The following is a 22626-nucleotide window of genomic DNA, read 5'->3' as shown; positions in this document are numbered from 1 at the left end:
GCTGGGGAAGGCAGGAAAAGAGAACAGCTACGAGAAGCCATGAGGCTCCACGAGAGTCAAGGGAAAGTCACATTGGCTTCCTCTACTCCAGTTCTGGGGTCTCTGCTGTACTTGGAATCCTGTCTTTGCCTGAGGTTGCCTCAGGAGGTTGCCTGCTGTGTCCTCACCACGCTCTGGCCCTACGTGCAAGAGGAAGTTATTGGCAATTTTCAGCAGGTGCCTGGTGTGGTCTGATTTATGCTTTGTAAAGAAGGCACAAATTGCTTTTCTTTGTGGAGAAAGTCTTGGAGGGGCCTGACTAGTGGAAGCAGGAAAATCTGTTAGGAGATGGAGGTAGATATCTGGTGGGGAGATGGGGTGGCTTGGATTAGGGTGGTGCTGGGGGACACAGGAGAGATACCTCACAGTCTGTTTGAGAGTCACAGCCATCAAGACATGTTGGATTAGATGTGAGGAGTGCAGGAAAGAGAGGAAATGCAAGTGAATCCCACACTTTGGGCTTCAGCAACTGGTGAACAGAGGTGTCATTAGGCCTGGACGCCTCAGCGTGGAACAGTTCGAGGAGGAGACCAGGTATTCTGCCTTGGACATATTCATTGAGATGCTGGTTGGTATGTCCAGAAGGACAAATCTATTGCTTCCCAGATTGTACTCTAGCCCTCCACCTTGGATTGGAGGTCCCTCAAGCGCAGGGTCTGCCAAATCCAGGGCAGACCTTTAGCAATTTAGACACTCTAAGCACCAAAAAAATTGAGGTGTCTTATCGAAGTAAAAACAATATTAAACATGAAAACCCTAAAAAAGCATGTTGCTGTAATAAAATGGCTCTACTCTGGATTTTCTGAATGCAAAATTCTAGTTGATTTAATGAAACATGAACTTTTCTCCCTGCTTTGCTGGTGCCCCAGGTGCATGGGAGATCAGCCTATTGGGTAAAGCCAGCTCCCCCGTGCCCACCACAGGGCCTGGAGTGAAGTCAACATAAGAGTGTTCACTCTTATGAACACTCACATGAACACACAGTGGTGTGAGTTTCCCCACCTTGAGCTGACAGCCCTCTGACAAGGCATTGAGACCAGGACCCACTCAAGTCTGAAACCTGGGACACACTGTCACCCGGGCTTGGTTCCCACAGTCATTTGGTCTCCCACGTCTCTGGTTTTCTAAGACAGCTTTGGGGCTTTCTGGTGAGAAAATGCCATTATCCTCAACACCGCAGTTCCCTACTGCCCTCTGCTGCCTAATGACCTAGTGACCATGAGATTCTGCCGGTGACCCAACGGCAAAGAGGGGGCAATGACCGAGTGACTGGGGTCCAGGGACTGAAGGACCAGGTGATTCAGTATCTGAGATCTGTCGACTTTTTGACCGCAAAATCTAGTGGTCGAGCAACCTCGAGACCCAGTAGCTTCGGACCCAGGGTCCGAGGGAGAGGCATGTTTGAGGGCCCAGGCATCCAGGATTAAGGGGACTTCGTCGGGGCCAGCCCCGTGGCCGAGGGGTTAAGTTCGTGCGCTCTGCTTCGGCGGCCCAGGGTTTCCCCGGTTCGAATCCTGGGCGCGGACATGGCATCGCTCATCAGGCCATGCTGAGGCGGCATCCCATATGCCACAACTAGAAGGACTAGATGGACCAGGAGGCTTTGGGGAGAAAAAGGAAAAATAAAAAATCTTAAAAAAAAAAAAAGGGGGGACTTCGTGATCACGTGCCAGCAGGGTCGTCGGACCCTGAGCCGGGGAGTCCAGGGACTCAGCGGCGGCTGGGTAGGGTGCCCCCACCTAAGGCTGCTCGCCGGCAGCTCTCCCACCGTTTGGCGCCGCACCTGCCTTCTCTTGGAATTCATTGGTGAAGCCTCTCAAGCGTGGACCAATCAAAACCCTCCTCGTGTCTCCAAGCCCCCTCCCCACTGCCGCTCTCGAAAGCTGGGGCGGGTCCCCTCCACGCCGACCCAATGACAGTCCAGGCGGAACGCCGTGCGCGCCGGCGATTGGCTGCTGCGGTGGGCTCTGTCAGAGCCGGATTGGCCGGCGGCGAGGACGGAAGCGGCCCACGGGCCGGAGCTGCCGGAGCCGGGCCGGGGGGATGTGGAGCGCGGGCTGCGGCCGAGCTGCCGGACCGGTGTTGCTGGGACTTCTGCTGGCGCTCTTGGTGCCGGTCAGCGGTGCCTCGAAGGCCGGCGCGGGGCCCGTGACCTGCGGGTCGGTGCTGAAGTTGTTCAACACACAGCACAGGGTGCGGCTGCACTCGCACGACATCAAATACGGATCTGGTGCGTGGGGCCCGGGGCTGGGATTTTGGAGGCGGGGTGGTCGGGCCGAAGGGTCTGCGGACTAGGGGTCTGGGGATCATCAGGAAACCGGGCCAGGGGGCTGGGTTGTTGGAAGACCGAGGGGGACAAGGACTGGGGGTTTGAGGGGGTCCTCGGGATATTGGGGGCCAGGAGAGTCGTCCGGGAGCTTCAGGCCAAGGGATTTGGAGTTCAGCCGGGGGCCAGAGGTGGGGCCTGGGGGTGAGCCGTTGGGGTCCCAGGGTTGAGGTTGTCCGGGAAAGTTTATGGTGTCCTGGCCGAGCGTTCGGAGTTCCGAGATTGACGGCGACCCCGGGATGGGATGGGGTGTCGCCCCTCAGGCAGCGGCCAACAGTCGGTGACCGGCGTGGAGGCATCTGACGACGCCAATAGCTACTGGCGGATCCGCGGCGGCTCGGAGGGCGGGTGCCCGCGCGGGTCCCCGGTGCGCTGCGGTCAGGCCGTGCGGCTCACGCACGTGCTAACCGGCAAGAACCTGCACACGCACCACTTCCCGTCGCCGCTGTCTAACAACCAGGTGAGACCCCCTCCACCAGCCCTAGGAGAGGCTCCTGGTGCGTGTATGAGGACCAGGGACGGAGCCTTGACTCTTCTCACCTGCTCTGAGCATCAGCTTCCTCTGTGAAACGGAAATTTCAATTCCGAAACGTTTACTGAGCGCCTCCTCTAGGGACACAGAGGTGACTCGGCCAGGGTCCTGCCCGCAGGAGCTCTCAGCCCAGGGAGGAGACAGACAAGGAAGAGCGATCTGGCTGGATAGCTCTACTCCTGGGGGGCCAGTTGGACCCAGGAGGGGGATCCACATGGCCTTTGGGGTGGGGAATGGAGTGGAGGAATTCAGGCTGGGTCTGGAAGGGTGAGTAGGAGTCCTCCAGGCCACAGAGAAGACAGTGTCTTTCCAGGCCTGGGGAAGAGCTTGTGAGTGGAGTTCACTGAAACTGGACCAGGAAGGGGAGGAGTGGAAGGATGTGTAGGGGGTGCTAGCAGGGAGGGAGTGGGGTGGAACAGAGGATGCTTTGGGGGGGTTGTCAGCAGAAAAAGTATGAGATAAATAGAGACCTTGACTGTCAGCCTGAGGGGTTGGACTTTATGCTGAGCCAGAGTCTGAGGGGTCAGGGCAGGGAGAACAGAGAGGAGGAGGCCTTAGCTCCACAACGGCCAGTGGTCACCGCTCAGACGGAGAGGGTGGGCTGTGCATGTATTAAAGAGCCTGTGTTGGGGAAGGCCTAAAGGGTGCTGGAGGTGGGAGGTGTGATGTCCTATTTTGCAGCTGTGGAAGCTGAGGCTCAGAGAGGTGTAGGGAATGACCCAAGGCCCAGTGCCCTGGGCATGAGTGCTGCTGCCCGGCAAGTGACCACAGGGGACTCATTGTGCACTCTGTGGTGACCACTGTCCTCTCGCCCCTTGCACTTCTAGGAGGTGAGTGCCTTTGGGGAAGGTGGCGAGGGCGACGACCTGGACCTGTGGACGGTGCGCTGCTCAGGGCAACACTGGGAGCGAGAGGCCGCCGTGCGCTTCCAGCACGTGGGCACCTCTGTGTTCCTGTCAGTCACCGGCGAGCAGTATGGGAACCCCATCCGTGGGCAGTACGAGGTACACGGCATGCCCAGTGCCAATACGCACAATACGTGGAAGGCCATGGAAGGCATCTTTATCAAGCCCAGTGTGGATCCCTCTGCAGGCCACGATGAACTCTGAGTGCCATGGATGGGTGAATGGAGGGGCAGGGTGTGGTGTCTACAGGGCCACTCTTGGTGGGGACTTTGGGTTTGTAGGGATTTTTAAGTGCCTTTGTTGATTAAAGAATGTTGCTCTGTGATTGTGTTTTGTTGCAAGCTTGGGGGTGACCAGGAGGTGCCCACCCTCCCTGGCCCAGTTCACCATGTTTTCCTCAGTGCAAAACCTCTGTCTCTAGCACAGCCAGACAGCTGAACCCGTCCCAAGGTTTTTGATGCTCTTCCATGCACTCCAACACTGCTCCGGACCATCACAGCCCCACTGTCCAGCCTTTGATGATCTGATGGCAAGTGACTCCAGTTCCCAGTCCCTGAGCTCCATGAACCTTCCTGTTAAGGGCTAGGGCCAGGGTCAGGGCCTCAGAAGGATGAGTGGGAGCCCCACTTCTTGCCAACAGGGATGGGGCACAAGTTCCCTTGTCCCTCATCCCTTGAGGTGAGGCTCCCCCCCCCCCCATTCTCCTGGCACCCCTCCCCTAACAATTGCAATAGTCTTGACACTTGTCTCTGAGCAAACATCAGGCCAGGACTCTGCCCATCTCCTAGAAATTAGCATCACAGATTCCCTCACTCTTGGTGCAGATGGCACCCCAGCCTGCCCAGGCATGTGACATCTCAGGCCCCCACTACAACCTTCCAAGGTCCCAAGGAGATAACAAAATTTCAAAAGATGGCAGGGGAAGGTAACCGCAGAGAACTGCTACCTGCAGAGATATGAGCAGGCTTCTTGGAAGAAAAGGCACAATTTGGGCAGGCAAAGTATTACAATTTAAAAACAGGAGCAATAAATAGGAGGGTCCTAATAAAGGAAGGTAGTTGTTAGTTTCACTGGTGTGTGGGTGCCCTCTAGAGGTCATAATGGGGATTACAGGCTTCCTGGACTTGCTAACGAGGCCCCGGTGGGGCTGTGTTGAAGGAGGGGCTTAGAGAGGGTGCCACTTTCCTGAATGAGAATGAAAGAGTCCAAGGAGAGGCTGGGGGTAACAACTGGTCGCAAGGGGCCTGGAGGAGTGTGGACAGAGCACCTTACAGTTGAGAAATCAATTGACCTTCCAGGGGTGGGAGAAAAGCTCTAGCCAATTTGAGGCCTGAGGGGAAGGAGGGTCCTGTGGAGGCCCTGGGCCCATTACCCCTCACCCTTCTCCAGGAGCTGCTGCTCTGCTCAGACACAGATCCCTTCCTGAGGCCTCCCCTGCCAACCTCTTGAGCACTGTCTACAAGCCTACACTCCTCTCCCGTCACTCACCTGCCCTGAGACAGGATTGGAGTGCAAGGAGATTGTTGGGAGGTGCTCCCAGAAAACACTGGTGCAGAGGGGTCGGGCTGCGGGAGGAGAAGGGAAGGCAGCTGGGGAAGGTGGAATTATTGAGCGAGTTACCCCTGTGGGCAAGTGGAGATTATACCACCGGGGAGCTCTGGGATCCAGGTCAAAACCTGAAGGCACAAGGAAGTGGGGCAGGGGGGTGGAGTGGGGGGTAATTATCCAACCAAAATGTCTTCCGTCATTGGCTGAGGCTGCGGGTGAGGGCTGGGGGGGAATGACTGTGGCACTTGCCGCCTGCCCTGCACATTGGGAAGTGTACGTGAGGGCTTTATTCTGCATCCAGCTTAAGCCCTCAAGTACAGCCACAGGTGCTGGCAGGGAACATCTTTTCCGCAGAGGTGATTGCCAAGGGGGTGTGGGCAGGGCACCCACAGTGTGGATTACACTCTGCGAATCCAAGGGGGTACTCTTTTGGTCCATCCCTGGCTGCTCCGGGCTGTAAGAGTCCACTTCTGCCTCTATGATCTCCCTACAACCACACACACACATCAGTGAGGAGTGTTAATTAAGAGCAGAGTCAAACGGTGCACAGCATGTAGGAATCCTTGGGAAATCAAGGTCGAAGCTGTGGGAGCAGGTGAGATGGCTCTGGGCAGGATGTGGGAAAAGACCAAAAATTAAAACTGCAGTAGCAGCAGCAGAGCTATTTATTAAACACTAAGTGCCAGGCGCTGGGCCAAGGATTTACACAGCACCTCATTTGCTCCTGGCAACAACCCTATGAAGCAGGTTCAATTACCATCTTAATTTTGCAGAGGAGGCAGCCGAGGTTTGTAAAGATTCAAACCCAGCTCCGCCCGCCTCAAAAAAATTTGCTCTCAGCCACTGGACTGAGAGAATAAAACAGGAGGGGGTCCAGATGCACAGCAGCCTAAGCGTTGCAACTATGTGGGGGTCGGGCAGTGTATATCCTTCCAGGTGATCAGCCCAGGGTAAGCACTTAATGAATGCTTATCCGCAAAGTGGATCGCAATCACGCGGGGACTCCAGCCGACATCCCTTTCCCAGTACCTCCCACAGATCCACAGGGCTCCACGTGCTCCAAGACAGCTCTCAGCCGCCCAGGCCAACCCAGGTGGCTTCAGGCAAATCCACTCTGGTCAAGCTGGGCGATGCGGTGGGGTTGGGTAGGGAGGGTGCTACCCTAGCCAGAAAGCCCACCACCCCCAAACGTTCGTCCAGGAGGCACAGGGGGAGCAATTTCTGCTTGGAAAACGGAGCAGTCTGCGGTCCTCCTCCACAGCCGGCTTGACCGCGGGTTCAGGCATTTTTCTAGGGTCGCAGCCACTTCCCCAGTGGGCTCAGCACCCCCGGCCGCGCCCCTCATTCGGCTTCCAGACACTCTTGTCCTAGAAACCTCGCAGAGACTGAAGCTGAGAAAAGGCGGGCAAAGTCGCTGTTGATAAGTTATGAATGGGGAGAAAGAGTTTGTAGAACTCATTGTTAAAACCACGGAGCCGGAGACTCTGCCCGCGCCCGGCCAATCCGGGCCCGGAGGCTATTTTGAAATCGCTCCAGTCTCAGCCAATAGGCGTGCGGGAGGCGAAGCCCCGCGCCGGCGCCGGCCAATGAGCGCGGCGCTATGCTAAGGAGCCGGGGCTGGGCCCCGCCGACTGTCAGCAGGTTAAAGATGGAGCAGGCGGGCGAGAGGGCGCCACGAGGTACAGGGTCGTCCGGGTGGGGACGACGGGGGCACACGACCGCCAGGACCTCTCTCCCACTAGCCTTCCGCGTCCTGCCGCAGCCCTGCACGAAAGGGGTGTCCTGCCGCGTGAGTAGCACGGTCTGGGCTAGGGGGCCCGGGCAAAGCGGCCCGGGCAAGGCGGCCCTGCCCGGCGGGACTGTGAGAGGCGCAGACGGACCCTGGCGCCCTTTCTGGGCAGGGGACTCCAGAAGGGCGGGAAGGCTTCCCTTTTCTCTGCTCCGCTTTGGGCGACTGGGCAGAGAGTCTGTTAGGACAGAACGCGGAGCCCAAGTTGGGGGCCGGGAGCTAGTGATGGGGGCCTGAGCCGGCAGGGGCGCGTCGTCCCGGAGTGGGGCCACCCTTCTTGTCCCAGAGCCGGGTAAAGGCGCAGGGTCGGCGGGCTGCACCTACCCCCGCTCCGGGCACGAGTGGGCTTCGAACTGCGGTGGAGCGCGGGCACTCTCCTTTGTGTGTACGCACCCTTCCCCCTATCCGCTCCGACTCCGGGGTTGGAGATACTCTTCAGTCTGGGTTCTTTTCACCGCAATCTGGAGCGTGCCGGGGAAGGTCCAGGTGCCCTGGCGTCTTGAGGACCCCAGGACGGCAGGCCTGCTGAAATCCCCGTCCCTGCCCTGGTGTCCAGGATAGGGCCCCTAGCCCCACCCACCCATGTTTGAGCTTCCCGCCCTGCGTGCATTGGGGACGGTGGGTCCCTCCTGCTGGCCGCAGGTGCTGTGACGATGTTGCACTACTGTCCTCTGAGAAGCAGTGCAATGATATTGTCAAAGCATCTGGGACTAGCCTTGGGGACCTCCCTTCCCCATACTCCCCTTTCCCCTCCCCAGGCCTGGCCCCTTAGGCTTGCAGACCCTGCCCTCCCCCCTGCCCAGCTCACTCCCTTCTCCATGGAAACTTGAGATTCTGGCCAGGCCTGGGCCTCTGAGGTCAGAGGGCACCCTTTCCCCAGGCAAAGGCCCCGCCCCAGTGGACCTGCATTCCAGGTCTCAGATCCCTAACTGACCACTGGAGGAGAAGCGCTGGCAGGCCTGCCTGACACTCTTTCCCTGTTGCACTACTGTGGGCTGCTGGAAGCAGTGCAATGATGAAAGGGCATCGGTCAGGCCCGACCCCCACCCACAGCACTTCTGAGGAGGGAGTTTTGCAGCCTCGGTCCACTTCCCAGTGATGAGGGGCAGTTGCGGAGCTGGGCTGGACCCTCCGTCGGAAGATCAGGTGAGTGCAGAGCTGGGGAATCGCCCCACAAGCGCTCCATCTGGGTCATGGTTAGACAGGTGTAGGGGCAGAGGCCCCGGATTCAGAAAAGCTCTGGTTTGAAGAGGATCTTTGTACACCAGCTCCTCAGGCAAGACTGGGGACTCCAGATTTGGTCAGGGCCACGTGCAGAAATAGAGGCCCACTACTTTGTATGGGGGGTCTGTCAGGGCCTGACTCAGACCCAGCTCAACCTTGACCATATGGAGGTGAACTGGATCCAGCCGATCTTGAAGGCTTGGGGAAGGCCAGGCTCTGGAGAGAATGTTCTCCTGGGTTCTCAGCAGGCGCAGTACTTTCTGGGGTGGGCGGATGGACTTGGGATCCGAAGCCTGCAGGTGATGCCCACCAATCATGCCAGCTTGTTCTCTTACAGGGAGATCTGCTGCCCTGAGCCTGCAGGGGGCACTGTGGTGCCTGGCACGCCCACCCTTGCAGGTGGAGTTGGGGATACTGGAGGTGAACTGCCAAGAGGCCTGGCCCCAGGTGTGCTTGAAGGGCCACCTCCACCATCAGGACCTGACACAGTTCAAAACCAGTGACAGTTATTCAAGCCTGTCTCTTTGAGAGGAGGCCCAGGTCTCCAGATGGGTGTTTGGGAGTACCCCTCACCCTGGGTTGACCACATCAAGACACTAGCTTCACCTCCACCCTGGGGGTAGAAGCCCTGGCATCCATGGGGAGGGAGAGAGATAAAGACACATGCTCATCTGAGTCCTAGGCCTGGCCCCTTGAGTTCCTCCATCCCAAGGTCACCTGACTCAGGCCTGTCCTCCCTTCTCCTGGGCTCCAGGTGCCATGGCTAGAAGCGGCCACCCTTACTTCTGTGCAGATTCTGTACCCACTGGCTGGAGACCCCCTTGCAGCTGTCTCCTGCCCTTGCTGGGGGAGGCTTGTTAACTCAGGGCTCTGCTCGAATGTTCCCTCCTGGGGGGAGCCTTTCCTGGGCTCCACGTCATCCGGTATCCCTCCAGCAAAGGCTGCCAGGTTGCAATTTTCTCTTTGTGGCTGGAGTCCTCATTAGACTGGGAGCCCCTGAGGGCGGAGACCACGTCCTTTTCTTTTACTCTTGGCAGTATCCTACACAGAGGAGGGACCCAAAACACTTTTAAAAAATACAAGTAGATGCATAAAGTGTGAAGTATTATTAGCATACCATGATGGGGGAGGGGTGAATCAAGAGTCTGCTTGACTCCTCAGAGGGTGCTTGTCCTGTCTATAAAAAGGCACATACTAAATATTTTAAAGTCAAGCCTCATTTTGTAAGTCACATGGGGTCAGAAAGTGGAATGGAGATCTGAATCCAGGTGTACCTGTCTGCCTGCACCCCTAGGCAAACACACAGGCCGGACTTCTTCCTCCTTGGTTGTCTCCACCTTGCTCTCTGACCTCAAAGCAGGAGGAAGTGGGAGCCACCTCCTGTGTTGGAGAGAGCTGAGCCTAGGGGGCTGGTGATTTGGCGGCGGGAAGTGAAAAATCTCCTTAGACTTCTCAGGAATGCTCCATGGATCTCAGGGTGGGGGTGGGGGGGATGTAGGGACAGGAGGAAGCAGTCCAGCGTGTACCCCCTTCATTAGTGGCAGGGGCGAGTGGTGATGTCAGTGCTGACCAAGTAGGAGATAGGGAAAAGAAGCAGGTTTGGGGTGGGAGGAAAGAAGTTGTGTGCCAGTCTGGATGTGTTCAGCATGAAATGCCCAAGAAACGTCGCTTTCGGACACTTGGATGTGGGTCTGGAGCTCAGGTGAGGTCTGAGCCTGAGACGCAGGTTAGCATTAGTTAAGTCACCTCTGGGTGGGGACCAAGAAGGCGGTAAGATTGACCAAGATGTTATGGTGAAGAGAGGAGGACCTTTTGAAACGGGTAAGGAGGGGCTGGAGATGCCAGTCAAGAGGCCACCTCGAGTATGGAGCAAAGAAGCGGTTATGAAGGGGAGGAGAGGACAGAAGCTGGAGAGGGGTGGTGCTAGATGCTAGAGAGTAAGTCAGGAGAGGAAGAGGGTGAAAAGTCCGGGGATAGAGCAGTTAGGGGCAGACCGAAGTCCTTGCGGTGTTGTCTACAGACCGTGAAGAGGGGGAGCAGCCGGGAGAGGGAGGAGACTAGCCTCTGGGCTAGCCGAGGGATGAAGGCTTTGAAGAAGTTGGGAGAATCAGGGTGTGGACCATGTTCCTGGCGTGGCCATTGGCCAGCACCTCATCAAAGTCCTGCTAGATCCCAGCAAAATCCTGCCTCTGTCCGGCGCAGCAGCGTTCGCCCCGTCGAAGGCGCGAGAGCGCATGCCCAGAGCGGGGGAGAGGGGCATTGTCACGTGTGGCCGTCTCCCGGGGATGGGCCCCGCCCACGGCCTCTGGGGGGATTGGCTGGAGCGGTCGGGCGGCGGAGGGAGCCAGCGGCGGCGCAGTGGCGGTGGGGCGGCGAGCAGGTACGTCCCGGCGGCCCGGGGTGACCTGAACCCGGGCACTCGGGAGCGGCGCCTGTGCCCGGCCCGGGGCGGGTGGGGGCGGCGCGCCCCGACCCCGGGTGGCCCCGCCCGACGTGGCTCCGCCTGCAGGCAGCTCCTCTCAGATGGAGGTCCTGGACGAGTTCGACAGCGAGTTCCCCCAGAGCGTGAACTTCTGCCAGCTCATCTCCGAGGAGGACTTCGAGAGGCAGGCGGCGACCTACACCGAGCGCGCGCTGCGCCGCCTCTTCCGCAGCATCGACCGCAACCCGGCGCTGGCCGAGCGGGTGGTGCGCAAGAGCAAGCAGGCCGAGTGCGAGCGGCGCGGGCTCCTCTCCTTCATCTGGGTGCGGGCCGGCCGGCGGGCGGGCTGCGGGGAGGGGGACCAGAGGGCGGGTGCTGTCACCACCCTCGCCTGCTGCCGGCCAGGGCGCGGCTGGGGCATCGAGGTTGGGAGGGGGGCGCCGTCGGGCCTAGCTGGAGCTGCAGGCCAGTAGGGTTTTCCAGAGGCCCGAGGCGGCCCGGCTTGAGGAGTGCAGCGGACGGGCGTCTCACCCGCCCGGCTTCCTGCTGCTGTTGTCGTAGGCGAAGTTCTTCTGTGCCGTCCAGGGGGAGCTGAACTGCTGCAACAGTATGGGCGCCGCGGAGATGCGTCAGCGCCTGGAGCAGCTGAAGAGGAGGATCCACCGCGCGCACGTCTACTCCCAGGGTGGGGCTCACCCTCTGCCTGGCTCCAGCAAACCTGACCCAGGACCCCTCGTCGCTTTGGCACTTTAAAAAAAAAATGGGTTTATTTTTAAAGTCTTAACACTCAAGTACCTTTCACCTGGCATCAGCAACCGTCCCCATCTCACCAGGCTTATTTCGCTCTCTAGACCCCCTTTTTCTTTTTCTGGAGCATTTTCAGGGAAATCTCAGACATCGTTGTATTCCTGAATACTTTAGAATGCTTCTTAATAAAAAAAAAAAAAAAGGACAGTTTCTGACATAATTACAATATTACAGCTGACATGATTGACATCGGTTCCCTAATAGTAGCTGATACTTACCTAGTCCGCAGTCAGAACTCCCGGGCAGTCCACAAAAATCTTCCTGCACTTTGTCTGTCACATCAGGACCCACCGAAGCTCAGACGCTGTGTTTGGGTGCTAGGCCTTGTAGGTTCCTACTCACTAGGGTGAACATATAACTTGTGTCCATATTGGGACACTTGTAAGAGCAGAATGAATGGGGGCCATCTTAGTGACCCCACAGGGATGGCAAACAAGGATCTGTGGCCAGGTCTGTGGAAGCCCCTTTCGAGGTGGGATACTCTTACTACCCACCCCCCATGCCACTGACTTGAAGAACTGGGTTGTCCTTTGGAGTATCCCACTTTATGAGTTTTTGTCTGTTGTTATGGCCCACTGGTGGTGTTTGCTTGGTCCCCCTCTGCCTGTATTTCTTGGACAGGTGCTCTAAAGCCTTGATCAGGTTCAAGTTCAGTTCTTTCTGTGCGTTTGTGTTCAGTGATACACTACACTAGTGGTGGGGCGACTTTCTTCTGCATCCTGTTGGGAGGCCCAGCTCCCCTGGGGGTCGCACTTTCCATGATGCTGATCGTACGGGTGTTTCACATCACTGTTTCATCCGACGGCTGGACCACAGCACATGTGGCTCTTACCCGAGGTGACATCAGTGTTATGTGGCTCTTACCCGAGGTGACATCAGTGTTATTTATCTTTGTTTTATAGAAGAGGAAGTAGAGGCCCAGGGAGGTTGGCCAACATATACAAGGTCACATAGTAAGTAGGAGAGCCTAGACTTGAACTCAGGTCTTGGGTCCTCCAGGGTACAGGCTCTTGGCCTTCAGGCCAGTGCTCCCTGGTGGTGGTTATTGTCACTCTAAATGAGCCACTCTGACGGGCTGTATGAGGAGCTTGTTAACACCCACTTGCTGGTGGTCTCCAACTTTGGACAGTAGAAATAGCTAGATTCATCAAATCCGGGAGAAAGACCTAACATGGAAGGAGGAGAGGGGGCTTGCTCCAGAGTTCTGCCCCTCAAAAATTCCTTCCCTGAGCCCACCTCTGCAAGACCTCCTCCATGCGGGTTTCCTTAGAGAGGAAGGGCCCTTTGTAGACCCCTCCAGGATTGCCTTGGGGCTGGTGTAGTCAGCGGGCTCACAGTTCAGCGCCTGGATACCCCATGAGGGTGCTGGCAGACTCAGGAGCTTTCCACGATGCTTGAGGTGGGGGTGGCGGGTGAGTGACCCACCTGCCTGGGGCCAAACCCAGCCCTCTTTAGGGTGACACTCATCACTTCCCGTGAAATTCTGCCCTTGAAATCAGACAGCCCAGGCGTGGCGGATCCTACCTGTGCCTTGTACAGTTGGAGCTCCCAATTCTGCTTGTAAGATAGAGGCAAAAGGACCCTTTCCCCGTGGGGTAGTTGTGGGCTCGGTGAAATGGTGCCTGTTGGCGCCTGTTGACAGTGGGTCCAGGCATTGGTGTGTGGTGCCCCTTGGGAGCCTGCCTCCCTTGTTGGAGGGACCGTGTGAAGACCCCACACCACTGTGTTTGGCCCCCACTCTATCCTGTTCTGGCCATGGGGTAGGCGCTCACTGGCACCTTTTTCACAGATGCCAGGAAGAAGAGAAGGAAGCCAAGATTGAAGAAACCACAACCTATCCTCCTGCGAGACCAGTCGACCTCCCCGTGCCTGCTACCAACCCTGCTGCCACCTCCACCACAGCCACCACCTGCCACCACTATGGCCTCCGTGGTGGCTCCGTCACCTGTCTACACTATGCCAAGGGTCTTTGGTCCTTTCCCTCCGCTGCCCAGCAAGTCGGTCAGTGGGCACATCTCCCACTCCATGTGGCCCTGGGAGGGGCACTCTGCCCCCCTGCTCAGAACCACCACAGCAGCTCTCCCAGACCCACAGCAGTGGCTCTCAGAACTTTGTTTTAAACAGCAGAACGCTCTCTGCTAGCAGTCTTGAGTGGAGCCATGCTGGATCAAGTAGATAGAAGGGGGGCTGCTCTGGTTGGAGAGTCAGGGTGAGGCTGAAGGCACAGCTCCACCTGCTGGCCTCAGCTGAGCAAGGCAGCCCCAAGCATCCTGGGCAGAATCCTGGGGCTCCCAAAATACGGGTGGAGAACCAGCTCCCCCCACCCCATGTCTCCAGCCCCATGTCCACCTCTCACTCTGGGTGTCCTCCTCCACGCCCCCCTCTAAGTGCCTCTGTAGCGCCCTTCCTAACCACCTGCGCCTCCTGACGCCCGCCTGTTCTACACTCTCACACCAGGTAGCGCCCATCCCCCAGGCTGGGTCAGGACCTCTTCAGGCGGCTTCCAGCCCCCATCCCGTCCCTTGTCCCCCTGACACAAAACTCAAGGTGGACACCGAGGATGAGCCTGACATATTTGCTGATTAAATGAAAGCCACATAGTTCTCATAGTTCTTGTATAAGGTGTTTTTCTTCACGGTGAGGCCCCCAAATTTGTTCTGAGATTTCCTTTGTTTCTTGCAGATGGAAAAATTGGAAGTTTCAAGGTCTGAAGTGAAATTAAACTGGACTGGCCTGTCATCAAACCCAAAGAGGTGGAAGGAGTTTATTCTGGGCTTGAGGCAAACGAGAAAGGAGCATTTGGGAGAGCCCATTGTGTGCCAGGCTCAGTTGCCATTTCTTCCCCACCTCTGAGTTAATCCTCACCACACTCCTGAATGGTGGCTATTCTCATTCACAGGGGAGGAGTCCAGGCTACGAGGTCTGCTCTGTGTACAGGAGTCCCTGTCGCCTGTCACAGACATGTGCGCTGAGGCTGGGGAGGGCCTGCTTGGGAGGAGACCAGAGCTGACGTCCCGTGTCCACCCTCCCTTGTCTTGCAGCCGCATGGTTGATCTGACCCCCTTGGTCCTCAACCCCGGAGGCTTCCATTTCTCGTACCTGGCCAGAAGCAGTGCTCACAAGCTCCATTGCTCTGCCTTCCCCTGGTAAGCGAGCCTCTGAGCCTCCCTGGGGCGGGACGCCGTCCTGGCCTGGCGCCTGCCCTGCTTCTCACTGGGATCATGGCAGTGTGCGTGAGGGCCAGAAAAATGTTCAGTATGATGGTCCTTTCCACTTCCAGGAAGGACCCTAATGTAATCAGGGGTGCTGGAAAAGTTGCTCCCCCTTCCTAGTGTTTGTAATGGCAAGAAATCGGAAACAAAGAGCTCAGAGGCCCACCAGAAAGGGAACAGTTCCATCAACCCCGGGCGGCCCTATGGTTTATACACCTGCCTGTTTCGCAAAGCGGGGATTTATGGTATTGTGAAGTATTTCCTGTGACATTGATGTTATTCCAAAGTATGATTTACACTGGCTGTTTCATTGCATCAGGTGACTTTTGTAAAAAAAAATAGAGGGGCCGGCCCTGTGGCTGAGTGGTTAAGTTCGCACATTCCGCTTCGGCGGCCCAGGGTTTCGCTGGTTCGGATCCTGGGTGTGGACATGGCAGCGCTCATCAAGCCAGGCTGAGGTGGCATCCCAGATAGCACAGCCAGAAGGACCTACAACTAGAATATACTACTATGTACTGGGAGGCTTTGGGGAGAAGAGGAAGAAAAAGGAAAAAAATAAGATTGGCAACAGATGTTAGCTTGGGGCCAATCTTTAAAAAACACAAACACCTAAATTGCTTTTTTTAAAAAGACTATTTTTTAGAAGAGTTTTAGATTCACAGCAAAATTGAGCAGAAAGTTCACATATGCCCCTTGCCCTCCCCCCACAGGCACACCTGCCCCATTATCGACAGCCCCCACCAGCGTGGTGTAATTGTTACACTGATGAACCTACACTGACACAGCATTATCACCCAGAGTCCACAGTTTCCGTTAGGCTCACTCCTGTTGGACATTCGATGGGCTTGGACAATTGTATAATGACCTGTATCCACCATCGTAGTGTCACACAGAATAGTTTCACTGCCCTAAAATCCTCTCTGCTCCACCTGTTCCTCCCTCCCTCCCCACTAGCCCTTGGCAGCCACTGATCATTTTACTGTCTCTGTAGTTTTCCCTTTTCCAGAATGTCATAGAGTTGGAATCATACAGTCTGTAGCCCTTTCACATTGCCTACTCTCACTTAGTAATATGCGTTTAAGGTTCCTCCGTGTCTCTTCATGGCTTGGTAGCTTGTTTCTTTTTAGCGCTGGATGGACCACAGTTTATTTATCCATTCACCTACTGAAGGATGTCTTGGTTGCTTCCAGGTTTTGGCGATTATTAACAAAGCTACTGGAAACATCTGTGTGCAGGTTTTTGTGTGGACATAACTTTTCAGCTCCTTCGGGTAAATACCGAGGAGCACAATAACTGGATCACATGGTAATAGGTTTAGTTTTGTAAGAAATGGCCGAACTGTCTTCCAAGGTGACCGTGCTGTTTTGCATTCTCATCAGCGATGCGTGGGAGTTCAGATGACTTCCTATGTAAGAAACTCCCACAGCTCTGTAAACCTGATTCTAAATGCCCGGTTGAAAGAAAGTTTACCCAAGAGGACACCCAAAGAGTAAGCAAAACTTTAAAAACATGTTTGCTCCCTTAGTAATGAAGGATGTAAACGTCAAGGTTGCTGGGATGTATCGTATATACCTCTCAAAAAACCCATAGTAAAGAGAATTATGTGCTCTCAAGGCTTTAGAAAGAGACTCATTTTTGCTGTGAAAATATTATAAATTGACTTTGTCCTTTTTAAACTTCTTTTATTGAGATAATTCACATAGCATACAATTCACCCATTTAAAGTGTCTACTTCAATGGCTTTTGTATATTTGCATTTGTGCAACTATCACTACAATCTTTTTTTTTTTTTGGTGAGGAAGATTCACCCTGAACTAACATCTCTTGCCAATCTTCCTCTTTTTTTGCTTGAGGAAGATTAGCCCTAAGCTAACATCTACATCTGTGCCAATCCTCCTCCTCTTTGTATGTGGGTCGCTGCTTCAGCATGGCTGATGAGTGGTTGGTCCATGCCCAGGATCCAAACCACGAATCCAGGCCACTGAAGCAGAGTGCGCCAAACTTAACCACTACGCCACAGGACCAGCCCTACAATCCAATTTTAGAGTGGGAGACAATATTTGCAAATCAATTCAACAACAATGAAAATAACCTATTCCAAAAAATGAGCAAAGGACTTGAATAGACCTTTCTTCAGAAAAGATATACAAATGGCCAATAAGCACAGGCAAAGATGCTGAATGTCATTAGCCATCAAGAAAATGCAAATCAAAACCACATAAGATAACACTTCATACTCACTAGGATGGCTGTGATAAAAAAGACAGACAAGGGGCTGGCCCCATGGCCAAGTGGTTAAGTTCGCACGCTCCCCTGCGGTGGCCCGGGGTTTCGCTGGTTTGGATCCTGGGTGCAGACATGGCACCGCTCATCAGGCCACGCTGAGGCGGCCTGCCACTAGCCACAACTAGAAGGACCCACAACTAAAATATATACAACTATGTATTGGGGGGATTTGGAGAGAAAAAGCAGAAAGAAAAAAAAAAGAAGATTGGCAACAGTTGTTAGCTTAGGTGCCAATCTTTAAAAAAAAAAAAAGACAGACAATAGGAGCCAGCCCAGTGGCGTAGCACTGAAGTTCGCCTGCTCCACTTTGGTGTCCTGGGGTTTGCAGGTTCGGATCCCAGGTGCAGACCTACGCACTGCTTATCAAGTGACACTGTGGCTGGCATCCCACAGTAGAGGAAGATGGGCACAGATGTTAGCTCAGGGCCAATCTTCCTCAAAAAAAAGACAATGACAAGTATTGATGAGGATGTGGGGAAACTGGAATTCTTGAGTGTGGCTGGTGGGAATGTAAAATGGTGCAGCCATTGTGGAAATGGGTATAGTGGTTCCTCAAATGTTAAATATAGAACTAATATATCATCTTGTAATTTCACTCCTGGGGATAACCCCAAAAGAACTGAAATAGGGACTCAAACAGATACTTCTACACAAATGTTCGTAGCACCACTATTCACAATAGACAAAAAGAGGAAATAACCCATTTGGCCAAGAGAGACAAAATGTGATCCATCTGTACATGGAATGTTATCCACCCATAGAACGGAGTAAGTTCTGATGCAGGCTACAAGTGGATGAGCATTGAGAACATCACATGGTAGGTGAAATGAGCCAGACCCAAAGGACAACCTATTGTACGATTCCACTTACATGAAGTATCTAGAACAGGCAGATTCATAGAGACAGAAGGTAGACTAGAGGTTACCAGGGCCGAGGAAGAGAATGGGGAGTTGTCCCTTAATTGGTATAGTTTCTTTTTGCGGTAATGGAAAAGTTCTGGAAATAGATAGTGGTGATGGTCACACAACATTGGGAATGTACCTAATGCCACCGAATTGGACACTTAGAAATGGTTAAATGGTCAATTTGATGTTAGTTATATTTTACTACAATAATAAAGAAAGAAACCCCAGCACCACTTAGGTGTCACTCCCAGCCCCCCATCCCTCAGCCCTAGGCAGCCACTGCCTACTTCCTGTCTCTCTGGGTTTGCTCACTCTGGACTTGTCATGTAAATGAAAGCAGACAATAAGCTGGCTTTTTGTGATTGGCTTCCTTCACCTAGCATGCGTTCGCAGGGGTCATCTGTGTGTAGCATATGTCGGCACTGAATTCTTTCTTTAGTTTTTTTAAGACAATTTTTTTAGAGCAGTTTTAGGTTCACAGCAAAATTGAGAGGAAGGTACAGAGATTTCCCATACGTTCCCTGCCCCCACACATGCGCAGCCTCCCTCATTAGAGCCCCCCCAGCAGAGTATCGCAGTTGTCACCACTGACGGACCTGCGCTGACGAATCACGATCACTCAGCGTCCACGGTTTACCTTAGGGTTCACTCTTGGTGGTGTACATTCTACGGGTTGACTTTCTTTTTATGGTTGAATAATATTCCAAAAATAAAATATACCACATTTTAGTTATCCATTGATGGGTTGATGGATATTTGGTTTGTTTCCTTTTTTTTGGTATTTGGCTATTATGAATAATGCTGTTACCAACATTTGTGTACAAGTTTTCGTGAGGACATGGTTTTCAGTTTTCTTGGGTATACTCCTAAGAGTGGAACTGCTGGGTCCTATGGTAACTCTCTGTTTACTATTTTGAGGGACTGCCAAAGACGCAAGCCCCTTATCAGACATGATCTGCAGATATTTCCTTCCATTCTGTGAGTTGTCTTTTACTTTGTCGATGGCTTAGTTCTTTTGAAAGGCAATCTGTCAAAACATATCAGGAGCCATAGAAGTTCTCAAATTCTTTGATCTAGTATTTTTAATCCTGGAAACTGGCCCCAAGGAGTTGATTGAGAGAAAAAAAAAGAAGCAATTTATATAAAAATGTTTATGGCAGCATCAATTAAAAAGAGCAAAACTGGAAACAGCTTAAATGTGCATTCACATAATTGTGGAATGCTATGCAGACATTAAAATTATAAATGTGGTTATGTAGTTCATGAAGTACATCTAAGTGGAAGCAGTAGGCTATCGGATCAGGAGGAGGTGGGCTGGGGGAGCAGGAAGGCGACTAATTGCTGGGTGACAGATGAGGGGTTGTCAGCAGACACTTTTGCAGTATTGCTACAAAGCACAATTTAAAAGTAAAGCACGATTGAGCACCATCAGGTCCTTACAGGACAGTGGAGCCGCACAGCAGTGCAGGCTCATCATCAGGATGTTTCTGTTGAGATGTCTTCTAGCTTTTTCTTGGCACAGTTTTACAAAGTTGTGATCCAATTAGAAAGGTTTTTTTCTTTTTGAGGAAGACTGGCCCTGAGCTAACATCTGTGCCCATCTTCCTCTACTTTACATGTGGGACGCCTGCCACAGCATGGCTTGCCAAGCAGTGTGTAGGTCCGCGTCTAGGATCTGAACCAGCGAACCCTGGGCCACGAACCAGTGAAGTCTGGGCTGCTGAAGCAGAACGTGCGAACTTAACTGCTGCGCCAGGCTGGCCTCCAGTCATTTTTTAAATCTTGCCTTTGTCACTTAACATTAAGGCCCTGGAGAGTAGTACACTCTTGACAGTCTTTTGAACATGAGCTTCGCTGGCTGTGTAATAAACATCCAGTGTATGTGGTGCCGTCCCTGATTAACTCCACTGGGTGCTGTGTGTGAACACGTTAGGTGCTTCCGGTTTTCCTAGTATAGTTAGTGCTGGGATTAACATCTTTCTGTGCTAAGCTCTTCCTGAATTTCAGATTAATTTTCTGACGTGGAATGATAAGGGAAAGGGTATGAACAGTTTTCAAAAGGACTACCTTTTTTCAGATTCTAAAATGACAGTATTTACTGTGAGCAGTTTGACAACTACGCAAAAACACACCAAATCACTCGTATTCATTCCTGCTGCCAGATATAACCACCGTTAGCATATATCTGTCTTTAGATGTAGCGTTTTTTCCCGTGGAGACATCTGTATACACGTACAGTGGTTTCTTACATAACTGGGAGGGTCCTGTCAGGCAGTTTTGTAGCCAGCTCTAGAATGTGTTTCTTCCCATGACTTTAAAAATACCTTTACATTCACCAGTAATAATAGCTACAAAATATTCCATCATGTGGATGGAACATCATTTACTCAATGATTCTTGCTTCTTGAGCTATTTCACTAATGGAGACAATTTGTAGGCTCTTGTTACATATGGCTTTCTGAGTGAGATGTGCTCTCATGGTGCCATCACATAAAAATGGGTTATATTTAATTGGTTTTTAAAAGTTTGCAAAAGTAGAACATAATTCCATGGAAAAAAGTTCACGATACAGAAACAAATACATGAAATACGAGTCCCCTGATGCTAAGAGTTTCCTGTGTACTCTTCCAAATGTTTTGTTTCTGCGTGTGCACACACACACATGCACTGGTTAATTTTTTAACCAAAGTAGGATCATGTTGCGTGTACTTCTCGGCAACTTGCCTTTTTCCACTGCTGTACCATTGGGGTGTCTTTACTTGTTGGGATATACAGACCCACCTCCTTCCTTAAACAGCTGCCGTGTAGCCCACTGCATGGCTGTACCATGGGCCCTTAGCCATTCCCTGACAGACGTTTTGATTGTTTCCAGGTTTCCACAATCACAAACATTGCTGCCATGAACACCCTTGAAAAAACATCCATGAGAGAGGTTTCTGGGAGTAGAAATGTGTTGAGAGCCATCCTGCAGCCTGGGGTTTTGTCGTGGGTACCTCTGGGGGCCCTGCATGCTGCTGTCCTACCTCATGGACGTGTCTTGGCTGTCTCCTGCACAGGACCTCAGCCTGTAGTGGCTCCCCCAGCACTGAGGAGACGCCATCCCCTCCTGTGAAGTCCTCCATCTTCACGCCGCCTGTCCTGCTCAAGTTCCAGCCTGTGCCCAGACCCAAAGATGACTCAGAGAAGGACCCTGGCAGCACAGAGTCTGTGCCCCGAAAGAGGAGCCCATAACGTCTTCCTTTTACACTGTGGCCGGAGGAATGAATAAAGTTCCCATGGCGGTGCTTTTGTGCAGGGCTCCCTAGGGCTTGTGTAGTCCCGCAGGCTCCCTCCAGCCTGAAGAGGTTGTCAGGATAGTGTGAGCCTGAGGCCCTTTGGCCTGAGCCCACGTGCAGTAGGTGGTCGGGTTGGTGCCACTGTGAAGTCCCCTTGCCTGCACGCTAACACGTGCGCTCTGAAAGAGAAACAGAATGCGTGAGGAGAGAGTGCTGCCCTTCCCTTCAGTGACTCTGTGGCCCCTTAGGGCCTCACTTGACCCCACTGAGTTGCAAGTCTACCGTTTTTTCCTACGCTCAGCCCATAAACACAAGCCTTCTCCAGGTGCAGGTTTACAAACAGTGATCTGTTCCCTTTCTGGAGGAAAATGAGCTGGTGGGACCGTTTCCAATTTGACACCTCCCTAAGGAATTTCAAAGATTTGTGACTCTTGTTGCCGCTTGACATGCTGACCTTGGAATCAAACCTGCGTATGAGATTGAGTCCTCACAGAGTGCTTGCCTGCTGGACATCAGCGGATATTCACTGAGCCCTTGCGCGTGCCCTGCACCTTGCTTGGGACTGAAAATAGTAAACCAAGCAGTTGGCATCCCTGCCCTTAAGGAGTTTACACCCCATCCTCGTGTGTGTGTGTGTGTGTGTGTGTGTGTGTTACATCCTGTCCTCCTGTGTGCGTGTGTTACATTGCATCTTCCTATGTGTATGTGGTAAACTAGTACATAGATCAAATAACCACAGGAGTACAAGTTGTGATAAGCCCTATGGGAGATGAGATGGAGATAAATGGGGTGGGTGGTTGGGGAAAGGCTCTCTGAGGAGGTGACATTTATGTTGAAGCCTGGGAAATGAGGAGCCAGCCATGAGATGAGAAAGGGCAAGGACAACTGGCTTTGGGTAACTGGGTAACTGGGTGGATAGCCGTACTGTGAGGAGAGTGGAGGCTAGGGGTAGAGGCAGGATGGAGAATTCTGCTTTGACCAGACATGTTAAATTTGAGATCAGTGGGTACCCAAGTAGAGGTCAGGAGTCGGGAATGCTGCTGATTTAGTGTTGGGAGTCAAGGGATCCAAGTGGTATTTAAAGCCTGGTCAAGATCACCCAGTACTGGAGTGTAGATGGAGGTCCAGGGCTTAGGCTGGGGCACACAGTGATCTGGCAAAGGAAAAGGTCCATCAGGAGAGACTGAAGGGATCAGTGAGGGCTCTGGACCTTCAGGCTTGATGGCCACCTGCCCCTGGCTGCCCAGGAGAGGGCCCTGGAGGCAGTGAGGCCCGAATGGGCGGAGAGAATGGGAGGTGAGCCGGTAGACAGGCAACGTGCACGTCGCTTTGGAGGCTTCTGCCTTGGAGTGGGGC

At 53.5% G+C, this 22626-nt stretch overlaps 1 protein-coding gene across 1 annotated transcript; it reads left to right on the top strand.

Moving 5' to 3' along the window:
* Positions 1–2007: 2007 nt before the first annotated feature.
* Positions 2008–4127, top strand: SDF2L1 (stromal cell derived factor 2 like 1). The gene is made up of 3 exons (XM_014868088.3): positions 2008–2269; positions 2629–2825; positions 3725–4127. Exons 1-3 carry the CDS (start codon positions 2083–2085, stop codon positions 4004–4006), a joined length of 666 nt encoding a protein of 221 aa, XP_014723574.1. The 5' UTR covers positions 2008–2082; the 3' UTR covers positions 4007–4127.
* Positions 4128–22626: the final 18499 nt, after the last annotated feature.

This window comes from Equus asinus, chromosome 8 (genome assembly GCF_041296235.1).
Source record: "Equus asinus isolate D_3611 breed Donkey chromosome 8, EquAss-T2T_v2, whole genome shotgun sequence".
Lineage (NCBI taxonomy): Eukaryota > Metazoa > Chordata > Mammalia > Perissodactyla > Equidae > Equus > Equus asinus.
This window is presented reverse-complemented; position numbering and strand designations above follow the sequence as displayed.

Bases quoted from the DNA above. Each gene is read 5' to 3' on its own strand.
- SDF2L1 (XM_014868088.3), top strand. From the start codon at position 2,083: ATGTGGAGCGCGGGCTGCGGCCGAGCTGCCGGACCGGTGTTGCTGGGA. The intron at 2,270-2,628 runs GTGCGTGGGGCC...GTCGCCCCTCAG, and splicing joins CGACATCAAATACGGATCTG to GCAGCGGCCAACAGTCGGTG. The intron at 2,826-3,724 runs GTGAGACCCCCT...TTGCACTTCTAG, and splicing joins CGCCGCTGTCTAACAACCAG to GAGGTGAGTGCCTTTGGGGA.